General features: G+C 45.0%; 1 protein-coding gene across 4 annotated transcripts in view; it reads left to right on the plus strand.

Annotated features, from left to right (window-relative positions):
• Positions 1-23,769, plus strand: part of LOC119437682 (papilin-like) — a 464,139-nt gene that overhangs the window by 434,082 nt on the left and 6,288 nt on the right. For all 4 annotated transcript variants that reach the window (XM_037704674.2, XM_037704670.2, XM_037704673.2 and 1 more), the window contains 2 exons: positions 18,826-19,017; positions 20,664-20,792. In XM_037704674.2, coding sequence (XP_037560602.1) covers positions 18,826-19,017; positions 20,664-20,792 — 321 coding nt within the window. The remainder of the gene's footprint in view (positions 1-18,825; positions 19,018-20,663; positions 20,793-23,769) is intronic.

Raw genomic sequence — 23,769 nt, forward strand, 5'->3', positions numbered from 1 at the left:
TGGCCTCACGGCGCGTCTCAATCGCACTCTCACAGACATGCTCGTTACACTACTGAAGCAGTATCACCCTCCTAGTGAGGACATTTAGACATTCCGGGACGTCGCTTCTGCCGCCGGAGAGTTATGCTACGTGCGTGTGGTATTTTATTGTTTGAACGAGGCGCGCGGGCGCCGTCACTCGAGAAAAGAGGGAGAGGAACGAGCTGGGCTCGCCCGGTAAATCTAACCGGTCAGCGCTGCCACCTCTGTTGGAAATATAACCTGTAAATAGTTGCTCATCTTACTGACTCCTCCTCCTCGTAACAATCTATAGTTGGTGAGTGCTACAAGGCTTCCAGAAACGACATGCTACCCCGGAGAAGCCGTTAATAATTATTCGCGATCCACGAAACGCACAACCGATGCGCACTTGACATGGGCGCAGGTTCACAAATCAACCGGCGAAAATCCCGGCACCCTTCCAAAACGTTTTCAGCGGCGTGCGGAAGAGGGCAGCACAGGAAAATGAAGAAGGTGGATTGCCTGTCAATGGAACAAGAATTCAGGATCGCCAGTCACCCTGTACAGTTTCTAAAGGAGTATGTTTATCTAGGCCAATTACTCACAGGGAACCCTGATCATGAGAAAGAAGTTTACAGAAGAATAAAATTCGATTGGAGTGCATACGGCAGGCATTGCCAAATCCTGACTGGGAGCTTACCACTGTCGTTGAAAAGAAAAGTGTACAATCATTGCATTCTACCGGTGCTAACATATGGGGCAGAAACTTGGAGGTTAACAAAGAAGCTCAAAAACAAGTTAAGGACCGCACAAAGAGCGATGGAACGAAAAATGTTAGGCCTAACGTTAAGAGACGGAAAGAGCGCGGTGTGGATCAGAGAACAAACAGGGATATCCGATATTCTAGTTGACATGAAGCAGAAGAAATGAAACTGGGTAGGCCGTGTAATGCGTAGGGTAGATAACCGGTGGACCATTAGACTTACAGAATGGGTGCCAAGCGAAGGGAAGCGCAGTGGAGGATGGCAGAAAACTAGGTGGGGTGATGAAGTTAGGAAATTATCAGGCGCAGGTTGGAATCAGCTAGCGCAAGACAGGGGAAATTGGAGATCGCAGGGAGAGGCCTTCGTCCTGCAGTGGACATAAATATAGGCTGGTGATGATGATGACTTGTTTTGACCTTGTTGTATACTGCTTGCGACGAATAAAAAGTAGTTGGAGGGTAGATGAGAGCAGACGTTTAGTGATGTGAAATATTACTCACGGTTGTCTCTCTCTCTGCTTATCACTGGCGCGCGTTCAAAATCGGAGAATGCGTAGTATGCATCTTGGAGACACGCAATGGATCAAGAAAAACTTGGCGGCTCAGTCGCTACCCAGGTCCTCGACCCAAGAGAACACTAGCCCACAATTTGTGCACCATCATGTCGCATTCCGTTAGCTTCCATCGTCAATCACAGAATCGGTCATTAACGTCCCGCCAAAACAGTGCTATCTTTGTTTTTTTCTGCTGTACATCGTGCCAAATGAACTAGGACGCTTGCGGTCGAAGGAGATTGAAGGCCGTCGCAGAAAGAGGAAAGTGGCAGTGACCTGTCTCCTACCACGGGCTCTGACAAATGTGTCCCAATCTCCCAGCCAATTTTCTCCGAGAGGCACCTTGCGGTAGGCAGTGGCCCGCGACGACAACGCAGGAAATACGATGAGGACAGAACATTTGTCGTTTTCTTTTTTTTCGGCACATTCAGCGTCTGGTCGAGTTCGTTAGCACCACTTTGCGGTCTGACGCGGAATGCGAGACGAGCGCTTGGGTTCCAACGGGGTTCCCCTGCGACACTTCCCCACTTGCATAATTGACACTCTTGATTGCTCTGCGTTGGCGCGGATGCGGTGAATGACCGGAAGAGAGGGACCTCACTGACCGTTTCGCAATGTCGCTAATCACGCCGGCCAAACATCACGTGGGCCGCGGCGACGCGATTTTCAAGTACTCTGTCGTGTTTGATGAAGCAAAATTATTTGATGTATCGTCAATGAGCATGCTTGGGAAGCACACAAGGGGCGTCACCTCGCCTTTGTGGCAACGCCGCCTGTGCAGCATTTTCTATCGTGTCCACCATCGGAGTGTCCATTCACATGTTAAGTTCGCTGCTGTCAACCGTGCAAAGGAGAGTTGAAAAAATTGTAACGATGTCCTCCAGGAGGTAAAGGAAGTAGAAAAGTAGATAGCGATGGAACTTTTTATATGTGGCAAGCATATAGTTTTCTTCGTGGACAACAAGTTGTACAGCAGCAAACGCAATGGTAAAACCAAATAATGAGTGATTGATCCTGATTTGAAATTGGCAATAATATTTCGGTACGGCACTCGTATGCTTCCCAGTGTTTAATCTGAATGCATGTAGCTGCTACCTTGTGACTCTCTCTTCCGCTTGAGGAATAACAGTTATTAATGAAGGGCAGCTGTGTTAGAGCAACGATGATTTGCTAGGCATTTTATTGGGCTGGTACTGTCGCTCTTTCGCCGTGTACTGCTGACTCGACCCTCGTAGATGATTGGGATTCCTGCGCTTGCCTCAATCGCTTGCGCTTGCACTCCCTATGGAGGTAAACACGTTCCACCGTGGTCAGAGGAGTTAAATATCACTCTGTCTTGCTGACCGAGTCCATGCACGCCATTTCTAGACCGTATGTGCCGAACGCAGACATGCCGTAGCCGAACAAGCGTGGAATGTCTGCAACAAATTGCACACTTGTAGGACATAACTTCTGTCGAACCCTGATTTGCGTTTGATGGACCATACCTACTACGGCTGAGTGAGCTCTCTCAAACACGACCACTCCCGCTCGGACCGACAAATGTACTACCGAGCTATGCCTGTGTGAACGCTGAGCGAGAGGCTAAATTTAGCTCCGTTCGCGACATGCTGATGATGATAATGATATATTGGCTTTCCCTTTGAAACCAGGCGGTAACAAATAATCACCTAGCCTTCTTTAGTTATTCATGTATGCTATTCATGCTTTATTTCTATCATTTTTGTATACATGCGTGGCTCGACAACGCCGCCATTCGTACACGCTACAAATGCATGATTCAGTAATGGCTTCTTTGCTCTACACAATGATATCAAACTAAGGCGTGGGTTAGTACAGTTTCAACGATATACGCGATAATGCTATTACTCGTTTTCGTTAGACGCGGATTTAGCAAGCGATCCCCTCTGACCGATCTTAACGACTCAAAATTTTAGAGTTAGCTCCATGACACTATCTATACTTAAGTTTTGCCTCAAGTTGTGCCTACAGCTGTCTCACATTTACAATGAAAAGAGAAAATCGCGTAATGTCAGTGCAGCAGCAGGTCAAGAAGCGTAGTATAACAAAAGTACTGTATAAACAGGAATATCAATATAGGTCAAGTGAGAATAAAGGTCGACCCCTACTTTCAAGTGAAAAAAAGAAAAAAAATAGCGACCACGAAAAAAAAATTGAGAAAAGCGCTTCTTTTCGCAACGCAAATTCGCCGTTAGCGAGTGCGCACAAAGCACCCGCACTAAGTCCCCAAGTGCGTCCTCAACTTGCGGATGCATTGCACGACGTCCACAAAGTGGCGTCTTACGTGGGCTGCATGCCGACGGGTTCCTTTTTGTGCCGGCAATATCGTACGCTTTCGTATTTTTCAGAAACGCGAAACTGACAGTGAGCAGTCGCGTTGCCGTTTGGTTCGGCGAAGTCGACAACCTTTGTCTTGACCGCCGCTGAAAACTGTCTCCACGTGCCACTAGTCATCGCTCGCTATAAACACAAAACAAAAAAGAATCACACGCGAGATCGACGGAAGAACGCACACGAAAAGGCACAGCGCCAAGTAAAATAATAATGCCAGCGATCACTTTTGTATATGAATACGGTTTTGGCTATGCGTTCGCCAACATGCACGCCGTAGGTTGCAGACGACGACTCACATTGTACTAAAGACCGCCATATAAGACGAGGGGTGACTTTACCCTCCTTTTTTTTTTAGAAAATGTGTCGACTTATATACGGATTTATACGGTACTAAATATCCACAGATTGCACACATGTGTGGGAATCGTTGATAAGCAAAGCTTTCTTGAATGTTTACGTTTACGAATGTTTAATTGTAACACTAAAGATTCAAATGTTTGCGAAAAGGGACGCAAATGCGATACAATTTACGCAAATTAAATTGACGCAAATGACCCGCCGTGGTTGCTCAGTGGCTATGGTGTTAGGCTGCTGAGCACAAGGTCGCGGGATCGAATCCCGGCCACGGCGGCCGCATTTCGATGGGGGCGAAATGCGGAAACACATGTGTACTTACATTTAGGTGCACATTAAAGAAACCTTGGTGGTCCAAATTTCCTGATTCCCCCACTACGACGTGCCTCAAAATCAGATCGTGGTTTTGGCACGTAAAACCCCATAATTTAATTTTAATTTAATTTACGCAAATGGAACGCTAATGGCGCAAATGCAGTGGAATGTCCACGCAACAATAACGCTATCACGCCAAAGTAGCACAATGATGCAAAAAATTCAATGTTTACGGGCGGCGTCGCTATCAACGCGACGCGAACGCTGATTAAATTTATTAGATGCGACGCATGTATCTGTTGTTCTTTTGCTCTGCGCATCAATTCAACTAATTCTAAAACAATGCTTAGTGACGTTTATAAGCGCCGTAAGTAATGTCGGTGCCCATTAATCGGCGATGCGAGGGCCACAGGGTTGTACAAGCGTCGTGTCATCACTGCAGGTGATGTACCAAATGAAGTAGTGCCTCGCCTATTCCCAATTATTAGATGCGAAGCCGCTTATGGTCGGGGCTATGTCACTCTCTCCCTCCCTCCCTCCATCCATCCATCCGCCGTGCGGCGTCCACACCCGCACTGCGCATGCGCATCCTCCTCCCCATCCTCTCTTTGTCTCATCTCCTGTCATCTCGGCATTCCTCCTCTCCTCTCCGGATTGCGCAACGAATGGCAACACCTGCGGCTCCGCGCGCGATAATGCGAAGCATTACACGCAATTTCCCATTTCGTAGTTTCGGTAAGTGAAAAGTTTGGTAGTTACCATGGAAACCAAACGGTAAATATAACGGTAGCTATGTACCTCAACCTAACGGAAACGACGAACTGAAAACTAACGGGAACTTGAGTCGACCCCATGGCTGTTTCGCATACTACTCAGGGTTCCCCTACGGGAAGATGGCGTAATTTTTTTTCTTCTTGGTGGTGTAGTTTACTTGGCAGAATGATGAGCATCGGTGTGTGCGCCAAAAAATACTAGACGCAATAAAAACGTTCAACAGCGTTTGTAACTTCTATAATCGTCACGTTCATCACTGTTCATCGCGGCAAATTATCGTTCTTCCGATTCGCGCTTACTAGACAACAAATTCTCGCGCTCTGCATCATGCTTTGCAGGGTAACGAGTACGGCATTGTTCTGCTCGATGTTTTTTTTTTTCGAGCCTGGACGTCATCTACACTCAATGCACGCTTTCGTCTCATTTTGTGTAGTTTACTTTTGCCTTCCTCTGGTTGTGCTTCTCTATTCGGGCACATGGCCAGTCGCACGTACCCAGTTGCATGTACGCAGTATCCCAAGTTATTGTCTCCTCGGCAAGACAGTTCCAAGAGCCAGCACCAGAAAAGTGGGGGGGGGGGGGGGGAGAGAATGTTCTTCTTTACAATTTGCGGTTAAATAGAACAAATCGGCAGCTGACACATTGGCAGGGGGCAAAAGTACAATGCCGTCGACTTCTCGCTAATGGGAAGTGACTCACGCTCTCTGCTGTCAAGTTCGAACTTTATCCGCCACCTCTCGTAATATTGGCCTCTGACAAGAATATACGACTGTTGATATCTGTCGTGCTCCTCGCGAAACAAGCATTTCGTTCGCGTTCCTACCTCGCCTTCACCCTGCGCTCTTGTTCAGCGTCTTCAACTGCAGCTGCTTGAACGGAGCTTCGGGTTGTTTGTGTTGCCTTGGAACATCTCGGTAATTTTGTCAGCCTTTGTTATCATCCGCTTTCGCTAAACAGTTGCCGTCCCCTGTGTGCAGTTGCGCACTACTTGGTTCGCGATGGTATTCCTGGTGATCCGCGCTCTGTCGCTAGCTCTGCGTGGCGCCTGAGCACAGCAGCCTACAGAGCGAATCCAAAAGCTCGTTGAACTCCCATCGACGTCGCTGAGCCTCGCTGAGCCTCGCTGGTATTCTCGAGAACGGCACGTGGTCCATGATATTGTGAATAAGGTGTGTAACCGCCACACTATGCCGCATTTGGTATTCGAACCTTCAACTTGAACTAATCGCCCGGTAAATTGAAATAAAACCACTAATCTAAATCTCGGTCCATTCACTTCAAGACCGGCGCAGCACAAATTAAATCGACTGATCAGCTATGAAGGCCTGATTCAGAAGGACGCGACGTATGTAAGGGAACGAAGAAATGTTCTGATAACTAAGCCTAAATGTAAGGCGCAGATAAAAACCAGGAAAAATTCTCGAGTGCACATAAATAGTGTGACCGTCGTAACTCAATATTCAGGTAGCGAGCGCCTTAAAGGGGAACTAAATAGGAATGTTAAGTTAAGATGTATCATTATGTTACGGCTTCCGTGCGATGTGGCTTGGTAAGTCAAAATAGATGCGCAAACAAAAGGCAATGACCGGCAACTCCAACACTCACTAGCACGCCCTGATGTCCAGGGATCTTGATAGTTTCAACACCTGTATATTTATTTGTCTGTCAGTAAAAAAGGACTGCACTTCACTCTAAATAAACCGCATTCTTGCTCCAGCCAATTTTCAGAACTGTTCTTGCATCACAACCGCAAAGCGCACAAAACTATATTGCGCAGAGCTTAAGAGCAAAATAAATAAAAGAAAGAGAAGTTTCAATTTTTTTTCTCAGCTATCAATAACCTTTTTTTCTTTCATATGAATAAAAATCGAGTTTCGCAGAACATGCTGCAGGTGTAAGCATTTATTGTGTTTATGTAAAATAAAGAAGTACATGGCAATAGTGGTCCGCATGTACGAGGGGGTTCGTAAAGTACCCGGCCTAACATGTAAGGGGTTTGCAGAGATTAGGAGAATTAGAGCATTTGTTAAAGTTATTCTTGCATGTACTTATATCTGTACTTTGAGCGTCTTGGGGTATATAATCTGTCTATTATAGACGATTATAGTGAGAGTAGGGTTGAATATTAATATGCAGAAGACAAAAGTAATGTTCAATCGCCTGGTAAGGGAACAAGAATTTGTGATCGCCAGTCAGCCTCTAGAGTTTGTGCAAGAGTACGTTTATCTAGGTCATTTACTAACAGCGGACCGTGATCATGATAAGAAAATTTGCAGAATAATAAAAATTGGTTTAAGTGCATGCGGCAGGCATTACTAAATATTCACTGGGAACTTACCACTGTAGTTGAAAAGGAAAGTGTTCAATCATTGCATTCTACCGGTGCTAACATATGGGCAGAAACTTGGAGGTGAACAAAGAAGCTCGAGAACAAGTGCCAAGCAAAGAGCGATAGGACGAAAAAATGTTAGGCGTAACGTTAAGAGACAGGAAGAGAACGGTGTGGATCAGAGAAAACGGGAATAGCCGATATTCTAGTTGACATTCAGAGGAAAAAAGAAAGGAGCTAGACAGGCCATGTAATGCGCAGGGCAGATAACCGGTGGACCATTCGACTTACTAAATAGGTGCCAAGGGGAGGAAAGTGCAGTCGAGGACGGCATAAAATTAGGCAGGGTGATGAAATTAGGAAATTTCCATGCGCAAGTTGAAATGAGCTAGCGCAAGACAGGGCTAATTAAAGATCTCTATGAGAGGCCTTCCTCCTGCAGTGGGCATAAAAATAGGATGATGATAATGATGCTAAGCGAACAAAAGTCTTTATATAGCACAATAAAGTAGTGAGTTGGTGGTCTCAGGTAAAATAGGGGATTCAATAAAGACAATTCCCATTCAGGTTGGCCCAAGACTGCGTTGATAACGTTAAATCTGTGCACAAGTCAATACTGTAAGCTTGACGAATTGATCTGTATAGGATGGCAGAGATACTAGGGATACCTACGGATAGCACGAAGTCTGTGCATCGCAATAAAAACGGATACAGGAAAAGAACACAGAAAGGACATGGACTGGCCTACGGAGCATGATCAGGGTACTCTTGAAAAGGAACTGCGGATGAGAAAGCGGTCCACAAAGAGTGTTCCAAAAGAGGTGAACACCGATCAGAAACGACAATGCATCCTTGCTGCATGCGAAATGTTTGCCCATTTCGAGCGTAAGTCGTGTGATTTTTCAAGTGGCTGGTGGCTGTCGATGAAAAGTGGTTGCACCACCACATCCACAGCAGTCCGTGGCGCCGCAATAAAACGGCGCTGCAAACGCGTTTGCGAGTGCGCTTGCGATGTGGAATAGTCCACGTCAATTACGTTCAGCAAAAGACCGTAGCGAATGCGAACTAGGACTGCGAAATTTAGAATAAATAGTGTGCAGTCATCTGAAAAAGACAGCAGGAAAAGCTGCCTAAAGGCATGCTGTTTCTTCAAAACAAGGTTCCACACCCAATGACACCTATGAAAATACAAAAATTATACAAGCTATGTTATGAAGTAATTGAACACCCCTTTACTCTGCTAACCGGGCTCCGCCCGACCTTCTATTCTCAAAATTGGAAAACGGCTTGAAAGGAACATATTTTGAAGCTCGAAGTTTGAAGTTTATTTCATCAATTCAAGATTGCATATCTTATACAGTGGTACAGCGGAAAGGGGTGGCGAAAAGGCAAGTGAATGCCTGACAATGCGCCAATCCCCGCCCGCACCACGATATTGCACAAAACTCAGCGTGTCACTCTATGTAATACATAAATGCAGTGAACAAAACAACAAAAGTATTGCAGAACACTCAGCCTGGTGCTCTAATACATAAAGTAAAAAAAAACAAGAAAAGACACAGGAAAAAAACTAAGGCGTGGTTTTAACAAGTGAACTAGAACATATCTTATATCATGAGCTTATCGAACAGAAATTTTCACGGCTGAATTTTTGGGCACAACACAAATCCGGAAAAAGTATACAAGATACGCAAGTCTTACACACAAGAGAAAAAAATATCATGTTTGAAGCGTGAGTAGATAAGCGTGTACTTTTTTTTAACTTCTTCTGACCGTCTTTCATTCACTATGCTCATGACCATCCTGTTAGAGTTCAAAAACCAAGGAATAAGGTGTGTTACTTTTTGCTTGCCGTAGTTGGTCCGAATCCTTTCACTGTAATAGGTGGATTTCCTAAGATTATACGTGTATGTCTTCCGGGAGTAACCTTAAATATATCTGTGTTCGATTTAATTTGATAGTAGATGACTGTCGCTAGCTTTTTATAAAATATATTTTTGAATTTTAAGATGATGTGCTTATGGAAAAGTGGAGCAGAAGGTGTTCGGCGCGGAACATTTTCGATTATACGCAAGATTATTTTTTTTTTGCAGCCTATGAACCCTATCTTTATTTGTTTTTGTTATTGTGCCCCAGATTAATAGGCAATAATGTATGCACGAGTAAACTAAAGTGTAGTAAAGCTGCTTTGTCACCCAAAGGAGCAGTAAGCATCTGATTTTGCCAACTATGCCAATGTACCATGATATGTGGGTGCGAAGATTATCTATGTGATTTGACCAACTCAGTGTTTCGTGAAAGATAACGCCTAAGAACTTTTGACTCTGAACGCGCTCAATCAAAGCTCCTCGGAATGTGAGCTGCGTATTGCGGAGAATACAATGGCTTCGTGGTCGAAAAATAATGTACTTTGTTTTCTTTATGTTTAATTCCAACTTATTTGTTCTCAGCCATAACGACATATTGCTAAGCCAAAGGTTCGCTTCTTTTTCTACACTTAACATATATTGACCCGAAAAAAAAAGACGTTACTGTCATCTGCATATAATACAATAGACAGTTTTAGCAGAGCGCCGCTTACGCTCCGCTCCGCACAGATTTCACGCTCTGAGATACTGCAGGCAACTGCGTAGATTTCGCATTTGATAAGCGCGTCTTGTGGAGACGCGAGCGACGCGCTATCAACTCGGCTGCAAAACGACGAAGAGGCCAAGTAGACACGCTGTCACGCTCCGCTCAGTCGGCTTTGTAGCGGAGCGAGGGATGCGGTCTTCGTACCGCTGCCGGTATGAGCGTTGTGCGCAAGTGCACTAGCGTTCCCGCTAAGCGCTTATGTGGCATTTGCTAGCATATGCCGGTCTGAGCGGAGCGGACAGCAAGCGCTCAGCTAAAACCCTCTCTTATCTGGTGTTAGACGTACGTTTACGATGTAATTTATATAAAATAAGAATAGAAGTGGCGCAAGCATAGACCCCTGTGGGACACCGTAATTTATCTTGCCCATTTGTGACTTCGAGTGCTGCATATCCGTATACTGAAACCGATTAGTAAGGTAACTTCTTAATAAATTAAGGGGGGTACCTCTTATTCCATATTCATTCAGCTTTTGTAAAAAAATGGCATACTTGATCGAATCAAAACTTTCTTAAAATCAAGGAGTATTCCAATTGTGTGATGTTTTTGCTCAAAATTTTCAATAATGTGATCTTTAATAGATGATAGGGCCTTTCAGTACACTTGTTTTTCTGAAATCCATATTGATGTTCCGTTATAATTTTTTGAGCTACAGAAGTTTGCAATTCGCACATATATGACGCGTTCTATAATTTTTGAAAAAATGGGCAAAACAGAAATGGGCCTATTGTTATTCGTGTAATTTTCATCCCCACCTTTGTGAATAACAGATACTCTAGCTATTTTCAATTTGTCCGGGAAAGTTACAATGCTCAAATTAAGGTTGCAGATATGTGCAAATGGTGCGCTTATGTGCTTTGAAACTGCTTTTAAAGGTTCTGCCTTTATATTGTCAAAACCCACAGCACATTTGTAACTTAAATTCTGTACCAGCGAGGCTACTTCCGATTAATCAGTGGGAGTTCGGAAAATAGACTCCGAGACGCGTGCTGTAATATAAGATTTGTAAGACTGGTCAGCACCATTTGAAATATCGGAAGCTTCCGAACTCAAAAAATGGTGATTGAACATATTGGCAAGTAAAGTACCTGAACAAGATCTGCCCTCTATTTGAAGCTCAGAGATGGTCTTCGTATTCTTCTTTTGCAAAAGATCATTCACAATGTTCCAAATGGCTTTCTGGTCATTAAGTATGTTTGCAAACTTTTTTTAGTAGTAGCTGATTCGCGCCTTTTTAATATCAGATCCTAGCTTATTTCTGATCTTCTTAAACTCAACCACGTACACTAAGCGCTTTGTTTTTATTATTTCATTGAACAGCTTATCTCTTGCTTTCATCCTTTTCAAAAGTGGAGCGTCTGTCCACTGTTTTCTTGCCTTCTTTTTTTTATACGCGACAATCGGAAAAGCTAAATTATAAAGGTCTGTTAACTTTGTTATGAATATGTCGTAGGCATTTACAGGGTCAGTATAATTGAAAATACAGCTCCAATCCTTTTCGGCGACAACTTTCTCGAAAAGCTTAATTGTTTCTTGGTTAATTTTCCTACGCTGCGTAGGATTTTCTGGATTTCGTTGTTTTACACACCACGGAAAAAATTCAAAAATCGGCAGGTGATCGCTGACTCCAGGTGTGCATATCTAATTTTTGTAGTTAGTGAAACATAAATCCAGGGTAGTTAAGGTCAACTGTGCCATCCTGGTAGGTACATGAATTGTATTTTCATAGCCAAAATAAAGCATTCTGTCATAAAAAGGTTGCTTATTGTTACTTGGTGACAGCATATCTATGTTAAAATCTCCTGTAACAATTACGCGTGTGCCATTTTGTTCAAAGTACTAAAGCATTTCATATATGAAATCCAGGAAATCAGACACAGTTCTTGAAGGGGGCCTATATATAGCAACAACTAAAAGGCTGCGACATTTTTTCATGAGATTCAAAATGAGAGGATATGACAGTATACTCTTTAACAATATTGCATTTCACTTTGTCATGAACGTAAAACGGTACACCACTACCCCTTTTATTTTCCATGCCGATTGATGCACAATTGTAGTTCGCAAACGGCACTGTATCACGGTAGCACGGTTTCCAGACAATGATTGCGTCCTTGATGTTGTGAGCGCGTAGCTTTAAAATGGCGACAGTTTTTCGTCTAAGGATTGCAGGACCGTTGTAAGAAGTCTCTTAAGCTTCAACGGGAATATTCTGAATAAATTTTATTGCCACTAAGCTATCTGCCCCTCTTCAATGATAGCCCGGAAACTTTTCAAACGCACCTCGTATAGCTAAGGGCTCTGTTCCTCAGTTATGTTTCACGAGAGAGAGAATCGACACGCGAGGCGCGGCGACTATTTTACTTCAAAGAAAACGCTGTCAGCTTCCCACCGCTTTTTCCATTCGTAACGAAAGTAGCAGCCACGACGTGGCGTGCGGTATTGGCTTGTCGATATGGACTGCTCATTTCGCCAATACTTGAGTGTTTATTAGATTTTGGTCTTAGGTGTAATATCACCAGTGAAATCAATAAAATTGTATCAAAGGCAGCGCTGTAATTGACTGTACTGACGATGATGACTCGCCTTTAAAACATGGCCCGTAACCACAACGGGAAATGGGCCAAGAATATTGTGCTTGAACGCGCACTCAGAAATTTCAGAAAAATAACGTTGGGAAGGTAAAACTGGTAATAAAAAAGTATTGTTTAATTTAGAAGTGGGAACAGATGCGTAGACGATTATTGTTTAAAAGGAAGCAAAGACTCATTGAACAACTTAAAATGGAAGCAACTTTGGAAAAAAATGGATAGGAACAGTAAGGAAAGTAAAATTAATGTTATACGTTTTCTTTTTTTTCTCGAATGAAATCACACACAGTGTCAAACACCGAAAGAGTGTAATACCGCCGCAGTTTAGTCAAGCGAAGTTTACTAAGTGGCACTTCAAGAAGTATTTTTCATTGCATTGTAAACCGGCGATAGATAAGAAAAATAATGACCAGTTGATTTTATTCCTGGCAGAATTGGCATAAGGGCAACATCACCAGACCAGGCCTTTGTAAATATATGCTTAGTGGTAGAAATACGGCAATGAAACCTCGTAATCATAACCTTTAATTGTCCTGATGAGCACCTCTAGGCTTTCCAGGAAAACTGGGATTACTAGAATTCTGTTTAGGATGTAATCGATGATTCGATTGAGTCTCTACGTATTGAATATATCCGGTACCTAATCACTGTGGTGTTCGTCGATAATGCGAGAATAAATATTATTTCTCTATACTGGGTTGCTCACGATTACGAAACGATCATTTCGTTTAAATGGAACTGGAACTCACAGTGACCCGGTACACATAGTAAGTTAATTAGATTTAGCGTCGAGGGAACTAATCATGGGATTACTATTAGGTGTAGTGAATTTTACGAAGTAGTTAGAGAAGAACTGGCGGAAAGAGAATATGTGGTTATCACATCAGTCAATGCAATCAAAGGGGAGTTTGCGCAGCGCAAGAATCATCGCCAAAAGCTAAGCTTTAAAATATGGAGTAAAATATATAAAAGTCTTAATAAAACGACGAGTCAAGGGAAGAGGAGAAAATACCTACCCCGCCTTCCATACAACCACTGAAGCATCCGTAGCCATTACATCTTTAGTTGCTACATGAGCTAGGTAATCTTGCAAGCGGCTATTTAAGTATACTTGCATGAGTGAAATATGAATTTTTGGGGAAGATATTATAAAATATATTTATAATGTTCCGATTTCTTTCTTTTGGTGGAATTGCATCTCGGATATGCACCTTTACACGCTCCAATTCCGCCTGGACAAAAACTATCGCTGGATTGATATAATAGAGCCACTGAGCAAGAAGCGCTTTCATCAGTAATAATGGCATGTTGAGATCGTCTTAGCCAAAAACATAAAGTTCTGGAAATGCTTATACTGCTAGAATGTACATAGTATAAAGGTGGGACAATAATATTATACTATAAGAGTGGGACAGTTTTGAATACGAATCGAATATTACACACTTAATAGTCGTATTCGAAAAGGAACTATTCAGTATTTTCGAATGTTCAAAACTAGCCAAATAATTAGCAATAACGGACTCTTGAAATCTTGTTACTGTTCTCCGTCTGCTAAACAAAGTCGCAAATTATCAGAAGTGAAAGAACGACATGTTTTCAAAAAAGGGCAGAATCAAAATGCATAATGCAAGTTTTGTTTTCGAGTTCGCAGCGGAAGCCTAGATAACACCGTGTCAGTTTTGCTTGTAGTCTGTCAATTAGTGATTTTGGCAGTCTAGACTTGGATCATTTTTACCTTTTACGCTACAACCAGTTATATTTCATCTTTCCTTGCAACGGGCGTATTAATGTGTTTACAGTACACGAAGCCTTCAGCAACTTTATTTGTTTGTTTGTTTTCCACAACTTATTGTTTTTCAAGGTTTTTGTAAACTTCAATTTCATGCCATAGTCACTTTTTTTCTTGTAAAGCTTCTTTGCAACCATGCTCGAAAGATGTTGACCGCATATTTGTGCAGTTAAAAAAGTGCACCAACGCACAATCACTCATTGTCATTGGAAATAAAAATCATAAATTTTGTGCTCAAAACTAATTCTTTGTTCGAGATAGCTGTCATTTAATGCGATAAGCATTCTGTGCCTACTTTAGCCGTTTTGAGCCTATCTATCTATCTATCTATCTCTCCATTCACGCCGACTCAGTGGCCCAAACTTGTCTACCAGCTTGGTCCACTAGATTGTGCTCTTGGTCGGGGTGCCGTCGTGGTCGATTTCATCGTCGTCATTACAGCTTCCTCATTAGACTCTCGTCATGCACTTGTCGTCACGTTTTCTACACCAACCCAATCACTCAAGTAGTATAATAGCCTGGACTTCTGGGTATGTGCTTGCGGTAGTGACGTCATTGTGGGCGTTGCAGCGTCATCATTGCAGCTTCGTTATTCGACTCTCGTCATGCTGCCGTCATCGTCACGTCATCGTCGTCATACAGCCTTCTTGATATAGTCATCGTCACGCCGCTGTCATCATACACTCGTCGTCATCTCATTGTACTCATGCCATAGTCATCATAGCGCCTTCGTCGTTCCATCGATTTCATTCGCTTTTGCGTCATTTCATCGTCGTCGTTAGCGCCGTCATCGTACAGTCGTTGCCATGACGTCATGCTCAGGGGCGGCCTTGGCAAGCGAGTGCCATAGGAAAGTGCGCCGATACTGGAGACAGTGTATGTCGCATGCAGCGAAGCAACGGAAGTCTAAGAATTACCACTACTTATTTTAAATAAACATAGCCTTCAGCAATACCGTGTGTTGCTATACATTGCTTTAATGCTCATCGCATTACCGTCGTCACCGATCGTGAGATGGGTTCGCCTGTAATCTTTTGGGGGCTAGTCAGTACAGGCGTAATACCCAACTATACTGAAATAAACATTGCTGCTGTAAATACGTATATGCGGCTGCATTTGACTATTCGATAATAACTATTCTTATTTAAAACAGTTGATATTCGCCCACCTCTAACTGGGTTTGATTGTTTGCCACGAACGTAGTTATTCCCAGCCACACCCGCACGGCCTACACTTTCAAAAAGGACTACAGGCTTAGTTTCGTAAGCAGGGCTGCCAGAAAATAAGACGCACCCGAATTCCGTCGGTGTTGCTTTCTTTTGATACTTGTCTCTTATATGCTGTTTCCCTCGCATACGCATACAATCATCTAGCTCAAGCGCACATGTCAGCCCTAGTGGGCTTTGTATGAGAATTTTTTACTCACGACAGATGGCTGCCCCATCTCTCGCTGTCGCGCAGGACTTTGGGTGCCACTACGAATTTTTCTGATCAGCCTTCCTTCGTTGTGCTCATATAATTCATTTCACTCATATCTATTCCCACTTAAAACGTTCGTGCGGTGTTGTCTATAGGGGGAAAATCGTTTTTTGTTTCTCCTCGTAGAGTAGTTGGTTGTATTAGACTACTTCGGGCACTGGAGCCTCTTGACATTATATTGCTTATAACGTTTACTATTGTTGTATTGATGTCACTTGGTGCCGCGGGCAGCAGGCCAAGGTAACCACACTAAAGGCTGTGGAGGTGCGTGGTTCCAACATGATCCTCTTATTTTTTAGTGTTCCATTTAATTACCTTTGATGTTACCATGTATCCAGATCAAAGTAGCCGGTTGCAGCGATAGCGGAGGCACGGCAACAGCAGAACCAATGACAAATGAAAAAAAAAGAAACCCGCCGTGGTGGCGTTGTCTCTTTGGAGTTGCGCTGCTAATCCCGAGGGCGTAGGATCGAATCCCGGCTGCGGCGGCCGCATTTCGGTGGGACGAAGTGCAAAAACGCCTGTTTACCGTGTATTCGGTGCACGAGTTAAAGAATCCCAGGTGGTAAAAATTATTCCGCACTCTCCCACTGCGGCCTGTCTCATAATCATATCGTCGTCCTGGCACGTAAAACCGCTGAATTTAATTTAATTAACAAAACGAAAAATCAAACGGATCGGTAAGAAATACGAGCTACCTACCACGCTGGCTGAGTGCCTATGACGTCTTGCTGCCGGGTACGAGGTCGCACGTTTGAGTCCGGGATGCAGTAGGCGTATTGTGAATGGAGGCGAAATGCGAAAACGCTTGTGTGCTTCGATTTGTGTGCATTTTAACAACGCCACAGTTGATGTCCGCATCGATGTTAACGGGTGAAACTTGCAGGTGTTCTGGATGTGGCGAAGTCGCATTACTGCAGACATGGCTGTGACGCTGACTCCAAGGGGTTAACTGTTTATTAAGATGAAATAGGAAAACGATAGAATGGAAACTATTTACACAGGCATCAAAAGACTACGAGTCAAAAGTTACAATGATGTTACAATTTTGATCTTCTTTCTGTTAGCCAAATCTCCACCGGAACCCCTCCCAATGGCCCTGCACGTACTTAAAAGCATCCCCCACATCACCCTCACCCGTTCTTTCGTCAAATCACACAGCGCGGTGCGAGCAGTGTGCATACGATCGGGCTCCAGGGTAACACTATTCAGAGTTCCAATATCTAAACTCCTTTGCCATAAATCCCTTGTAGTGCAATGGTCTCACAACCTCGCAAGACACAGTCCCCCAAAGAAAGCACTTCCACGTCCGTTGGGGCATCTGTTCCATTCGCGGAATGTCTCGGCATGCGTGCCGTCCAGCACCGATGGGTTGACTTCAAAGCCACGGCACTGCTTCTGCGAACCGAATGGCGAAAGCCTCGACTAACAGTCAACCCGATTACGCGTTCTCCGTAAACCGCGGCTCCTTCACCCCCCCCCCCCCTCCTACGGTTATAACTCTCCTCCGCGCGGTCCTTAAATGTAGCCTCCCGCACACGCAACGCTGAACCACGTGGTAAAAATTATGCTGGAGCCCTTCGCCATATATGGCGTCTTTCATAGCCCCAGAGTTGTTTTGGGATATTAAACCCTGTATATGAATTAACCAAACACGGCCTCTGATCTAGACATCATAAAGCTGCTCATATATTGAACGGCTTCGCAAAAATAACGGCTGTCGGCCGGCTGTGATTGAAACAGGGAGGATTCATTGGCAGTTGTGAAGCATCTGTTCTCACCTAAGTCCATTGGGAAACCGGCATCAGCTTCGCTGTGTTTCATAGCAGTATTGTGTGCGATTTTTTAATGTTTATCCAGTCACGTCCATAGTTATCATTTACAGTTCAATGTGGCTTAGTCTAGTTAGAGCGGCGGCTTGGTGGCGTGCAATCGATTGACGAGCGAAACATCGAAATACAACAGAACCAGCAGAAATTCTGTACTGAAAACTTAACATACATTCCTAGTCAGAGCGTGACGCGTGGCTTGTGCTCGCTTATTCTCAGAGTATACTTTTATTTTCCCAACTATTTCATGACTATGCATGACGTCGTTACGGTAGTTGGGACGGAAGTACAGTGATGGCGTTTTTTTTTTATTCAGAAATGCACACGAAATATCTTAGAGATTAATCCAAGCATATGACGCCTTTCCAGAGAGAAAGCATTACAAATTTCGCTACAGCATTCACTGGCACAAGGACGCTCAAAGTCAGCATGAACCAACTCGCCCCAATAATTGCTCTGATCCCACATGACCACCGTAAGCGCGTACCTGGTATTGTCGTAGTGCGTAAACCAGAAGTGTGCTACAAATTGTGTGCCACTTTAAAAGGGACAACAACACGAGCGTTCAATACGTGAATATATACAAAGTGCCCCTGAAGTAGCTCTCTGAAGCACATATTTGAAGACAGTGCAGATTTTAGGCATACAAATTGCCTTTTTATAAACCAGTGGAAGTACGTGTTGCCTTTATTTTCAAAGTCTGTGTTGCTAGAAGCCGCACTAAATGTCGGTGATGGCACTTTGATTACTTAATGACACTTTATGTCACGAGGTTACGGAAGAATGTTCCGTTATGTGGATCTGGGGGAATACAGAAAATAAACGTAGCACCTTTAGCGTGCTTCGGGAAGCGACGGTTAGAAGCCGTTTGCACGAGTATAGTTTTCGTTGTTATGCTTTCAGCCCGTGGCTCAACCTCCTATAACTTAACGAGTGTACGGATTTCTCAATATCCTGAGAAGCGCCGCCTCACGAACCCTTACTTTCTCTGTCGTAAGCCTTGAGGTAACCTGCCGTTCCACTTTCTTCTCGTCCCGTGATGTCTTGCCTGCCACTCAGGGCTGTGCCACTTGCCGTTAGAAGAGGGCCTCTGCAACCCCTCCACCGGGGACGGCGCAGTTGCCAAGCCGCAGGAGGTCCGCTTCTACTACGACGTGCGGAAAGAGGAGTGCGTGCGCTTCAACTACCACGGATGCGGCGGCAACGACAACAACTTCCGCACCATAGGCGGCTGCAACTTGACCTGCTTTGGTAAGGGTTCCGCTTCTAAGCTGCAGGTACAAGTGGGAAAAATCTGACGTCTCTTCCGGCTACACGACAGAAGCTTCAAGCATGAAATGGTTAATACAGAAAAAAAAAATTTTACACATGGGTCTGCGTGACTAACACTGTCCCAATGAAGCTACAAAGGCGTCATGCACGCTCGGCCAATCTCGGCCAACGCGTCGCTGCCGTCCTTCGGATCGGGCCAGAAATGTTACAGCGAAGAAACTGAAACGTGCTCAGGAGATATTAAAGCAATAACTGCAGAAGGTAGGAAGCACACCGGAAGGTGGAGTGCGGGAAAGTAAAGATTCAAAATGCATGTGCAATCATGTTCACAACGATGCGAAGAAAATCTTGTTGACGATAGTAGCTAAGGAATTTAGTTCAGTTGTTGATGCTTGGACAAGGAAACGGCTCTCCTGTTCTAAAGTACCCAACGCGTCGGATAAGTTGTCTTAATTGCCGTTTATTGACACCGTCTAATCTATCAGCGGCGTAAAGAGCAGATATCATTGCTGTTATTTCGCTAATGAAAGAAAATCATCCCCCGACCCCCCCCTCCCCCCCCCCCAAAAAAAAAGAAGAGCAAGATAAAAACACGATTCACATCTTTCACTGTTAGCAGAATATTTTCGTGAATCGTTTAGGAAAATTAAGAAAATTTCCTAGATCAATTTCAAAGACCTGAGAAGGCGATTCAACCTCCAGTTGAAGTCGATCAAAGACAGTCTTCCTGAGCGAGTTTCGGGTGACATAGGAGTGGAGTCGTTGCGCACCGCACTTTATCGCGTCACTCCTCGCGTTGCACCTCGCTTTAGGAGTGGCGGGCTCACATTTATTTTACTACACTATCTTCGGGATTGCCCCACATTTTGACACATGATGACGTTTTAAATAGGTTAAGTAAGTTCCGGGATTTAACATGTCAAAGCTACGATCCTTATCAGGCACGCCATAACGGGGGAAAGCCTCCGTGGCGAAATGGTTACAGTATCAAGCTTCTGTGCTTGATGTCCTCTGTTCGAAACCGCCCGTTGGACAATATTATTAGGTTATTTATTTTTAAAAATCACAATTTCGCCTGAAGCGCGATACAATGAGTGCGATAGTAACATGTTAGAATATTACACGAAATAAGGCTCGTAGCTTTAGTGGAAGTACGAGTTGCAATAAACATAAACTGGCAAAGTGAACACTCGTGGCGGGACGTGCGCAGACACACACGGACAGAAAGAACTCGAATACGGCGAGCAGCATTGGCTAGAACTTCAGGGCCTTGTCGGCGTTGTCTTGTCGAGCTCGCGTTCTCGTACTGCGGCATGTTCACCGCGGACCTGATGTGTGCGTCCGCTTGGCGCTTTTGAACTGTCAAGCTTTGTCGGCGTTCGCGCTTAGCTAAGCAAGAACAATACATTTTCACCAAAATTCTAGTAAAATTTTGGCAAGAAAAATGAACCTGGAGAATTAGTTTTGAACTTCAACAAACATGTGGAAATTTTTTTAGCTATGCGGCGATGTTCGAAAAAACGCTGGTTAATATGGCGCGGAATGTCCCAAATCCATGGACGTCTATCGTGTGGCTATTCCATAACTGGGCTGCGAGTGAAACCTGTGCAAATTCGGCATCGCAGGTGTCCAGGCCACCGTTGCAAAGGTGTCCGCCAGCTGCCCGGAGTCCATAGAGTGCAGCTGCGGGAAATTCGTAGTGGAGGAAGGCGGGTGCAAAGTGTGCGACTGCATAAACACTGCTTCCAAGAATAGTAAGTACAGGAACATGCTTGTTTTTCTTAATATTGTAGAAAAATTTCGGTAAACACTTCTTGCGGATGGAATGGATGCGAATTCCGCTACGTATGTATGCGCATGCTGCCTCTGAAACCATGTTGCGTTGAAGGCGTCCGTCGTACTCGCTAGTAGTAGTCGTCTAATTTATTTTATTTGGAAACGTTTAAGAGGCAAGAAAGGCGAACACCAGAGCCCAATTCGAATGTGGTGTATACGTGACTAGTAATATAACTAGTTCTTTCCCGGAGAAAGGCGTCTAATTACCTGAAAAATCGGAATTGAATGCTGAGCATTCGTTTGTGTACTTTTGCTGCCGAACTGCTGTGCGCTTGCGCGCATACCACGCAAGCTGTGACGTCATTCCGCTACGTCGCTTGGTTTTTTATTATTATTATCATTATTTCGGTCACGCGGACGCTGTTTGGTGGCTATCGGCTGTACGGCCTTTGAAAACTTCATCGAACTTCACAAGCAACATTTCTGCAACCTTGAATGTGGTCCCTAGTCACCCCTAAGATGACGAGCACTGAAAACTTCTCTAAATATTCCAAAGGCACATTTCCATCGCTTTAGGGCTTTTAAAAATTGTATGCTGAAATAACGTAATATTTTATTTCACTCCGTTGTTGTCGCTGTCTACCATTGTTCGCGGTCTGTTGTCAGTTTTGTTTGAGTGCTCTGTCTACCTTGGACACCGAGCTGCGGTGTCATTGTCAAATCATTGAGCGAACACTCATCGTTGATGCAAGAAAATAACTTATTTTTACAATGTCAATTGTTGCACGGTATCATTTCTCCTAAACGCATTGTTTATCGCGCTAGCGTAAAAGTGCCGTTTACCAGTGTCCCTGCGCCCACCTCTTTAAGCATTTCGCGAATTTGATAGTGCTTCGCGTGCTTGCCTCTGTTATTCGTGAAAATGAGGGAGTTAGTAATTCCGCATTGTAATATGGAAGATTACCTTAAGATATGAGTCATGTCACGTTAATAAGAAGGTTTGTGTTCAGGCGAAAACTCGTAAAGCTGGTGTCGGTGATGTCAGCGCGGCTCAAAGAACAGAAATTATTTTTTTCCGAGAAATATTGTTACGGAGCAATCCATACATGGATCAACGCGATACTTGGCAGCGCGCCAAAGACGACGACGAAGACGCTAGCTCTTGGCCCGGATCGGACGTCCCTTGCCCTAGCCTCCTCTGTATATATTTTGTAAATACATTCTTCGCCTCCATCTCGCTTCCGTCACACTTCGGTGGTGGTGCGGGGTACGTCTCGCCTCACAACGGAACTTCGCAGCGGCCGTCATTTCGGACATCTGTCTGCAATGGCGGAAGACACAGCGTCTACATCAGCGCCCGCCACTTCAACGGTCGTGCTTGTGCAACCCCGGGATCCTGGCACGTTCTCCGGTTCCGGTGACGCGGACGTTGAAGACTGGCTGGCGCAGTACGAATGCGTGAGTAAAAACAACCGATGGGACCCTACCATGATGTTGGCAAATATAATCTTCTACCTGACAGGCACTGCGAAGGTATGGTTTGATAATCACGAAGCTGAAATTGGGAGCTGGGACACCTGCAAAGAAAAACTCCGAGAATTGTTTGGGAAGCCCCTTGGCCGGAAGATCGCCGCGACAAAGACGCTCGCGTCACGTGCGCAGACGGCTACTGAATCTTACGTCGCGTACATAGAAGACGTATTAGCGCTATACCGAAAGGCCGACGCCGAGATGCCGGAGGACGACAAGGTTGGGCATATCTTGAAAGGGATCGCCGACGACGCCTTCAACCTTTTAATGTGTAGAAATTGTTCTACAGTCGACGCCATTACAAAGGAGTGCCGGCGCTTTGAGCAGGCTAAAAGCCGGCGCATTGGCCACTCGTTTGCCCGGCTTCCCAACACGGCGGCAACGTCCTCTTGCGAAGACCGCACGGCTGCACAACCATCGGTTCCACCAGATCAGCTGACACGTATTGTACGCCGCGAACTTGAGGCCATGACCCCTGCTCCAGTTCACGCCTGCGACTCGAGCTCGATTACGGCTCCATTCGTTCAAGCCATTGTCCGGCAGGAGCTCGCCAACATGGGCATTCACTCTGTGTGCACCGTTGCCAGCCCAACACAAACTTCGTGGCGTCCGCCCTCTTCTTATCAAGAGCAGCGATACGCTACTCGATATCGCGACCCTGCTGCGTGGCGAACCCCTGACGATCGACCGATATGTTTTACTTGTCACTGTATCGGCCACGTCGCCCGTTATTGCGCCACCCGCTGGTCCTCGGCGCCTCGAACGCTGTCTACCCCTTACCGCCGTCCCGAGAGCACCCGCATTCCGCCTTCAACCCAGACCTATTTCCCCAACGACGGTGTTTCCCCCAGGATAAGTAGCCGCTCCCCGTCGCCGCGTGGTCACCAGTCACGCTCGCCTCCAGGCCGTCGCCCGTCGTCGCGTTCACCACAGACTTGCCGCCCGTCGTCCCCCTTCAACCCTGCTCGTGCCTATCAGGAAAACTAAACAATGCAGCGCCCGGAGGTGACGCTGCATTGACGACTGCCACCACAAATCCTCTTCTGACGCTGCCGACAAGAAGAAGCTTGTTAGACGTTGATGTTGATGGCGTAACTGTTTCTGCACTCATGGATACTGGCGCGCACATCTCTGTAATGAGTGCAGATTTTCGTCGACGCCTTCATAAAGTGCTCACGCCTGCCGCCTCCCGCATCCTCCGCGTCGCTGATGGAGGGACTCCTGCCGTTCTTGGATGCGCACCGCCTGCGTCTGCATTGCTGGTCCTCCCACTTCCGTCGAATTTGCCGTCATCGAGACGTGCCCCCATGACCTTATTCTCGGCTTAGATTTTATTGCGATAGCAATTATATGGACACTCAAAAGCAGATTTCTGCCGTCGGCGTCGTCGTCGCCGTCGCCGTGAGGTTCCGTATGGCGTCAATG

This window comes from Dermacentor silvarum, chromosome 1 (assembly GCF_013339745.2).
Source record: "Dermacentor silvarum isolate Dsil-2018 chromosome 1, BIME_Dsil_1.4, whole genome shotgun sequence".
Lineage (NCBI taxonomy): Eukaryota > Metazoa > Arthropoda > Arachnida > Ixodida > Ixodidae > Dermacentor > Dermacentor silvarum.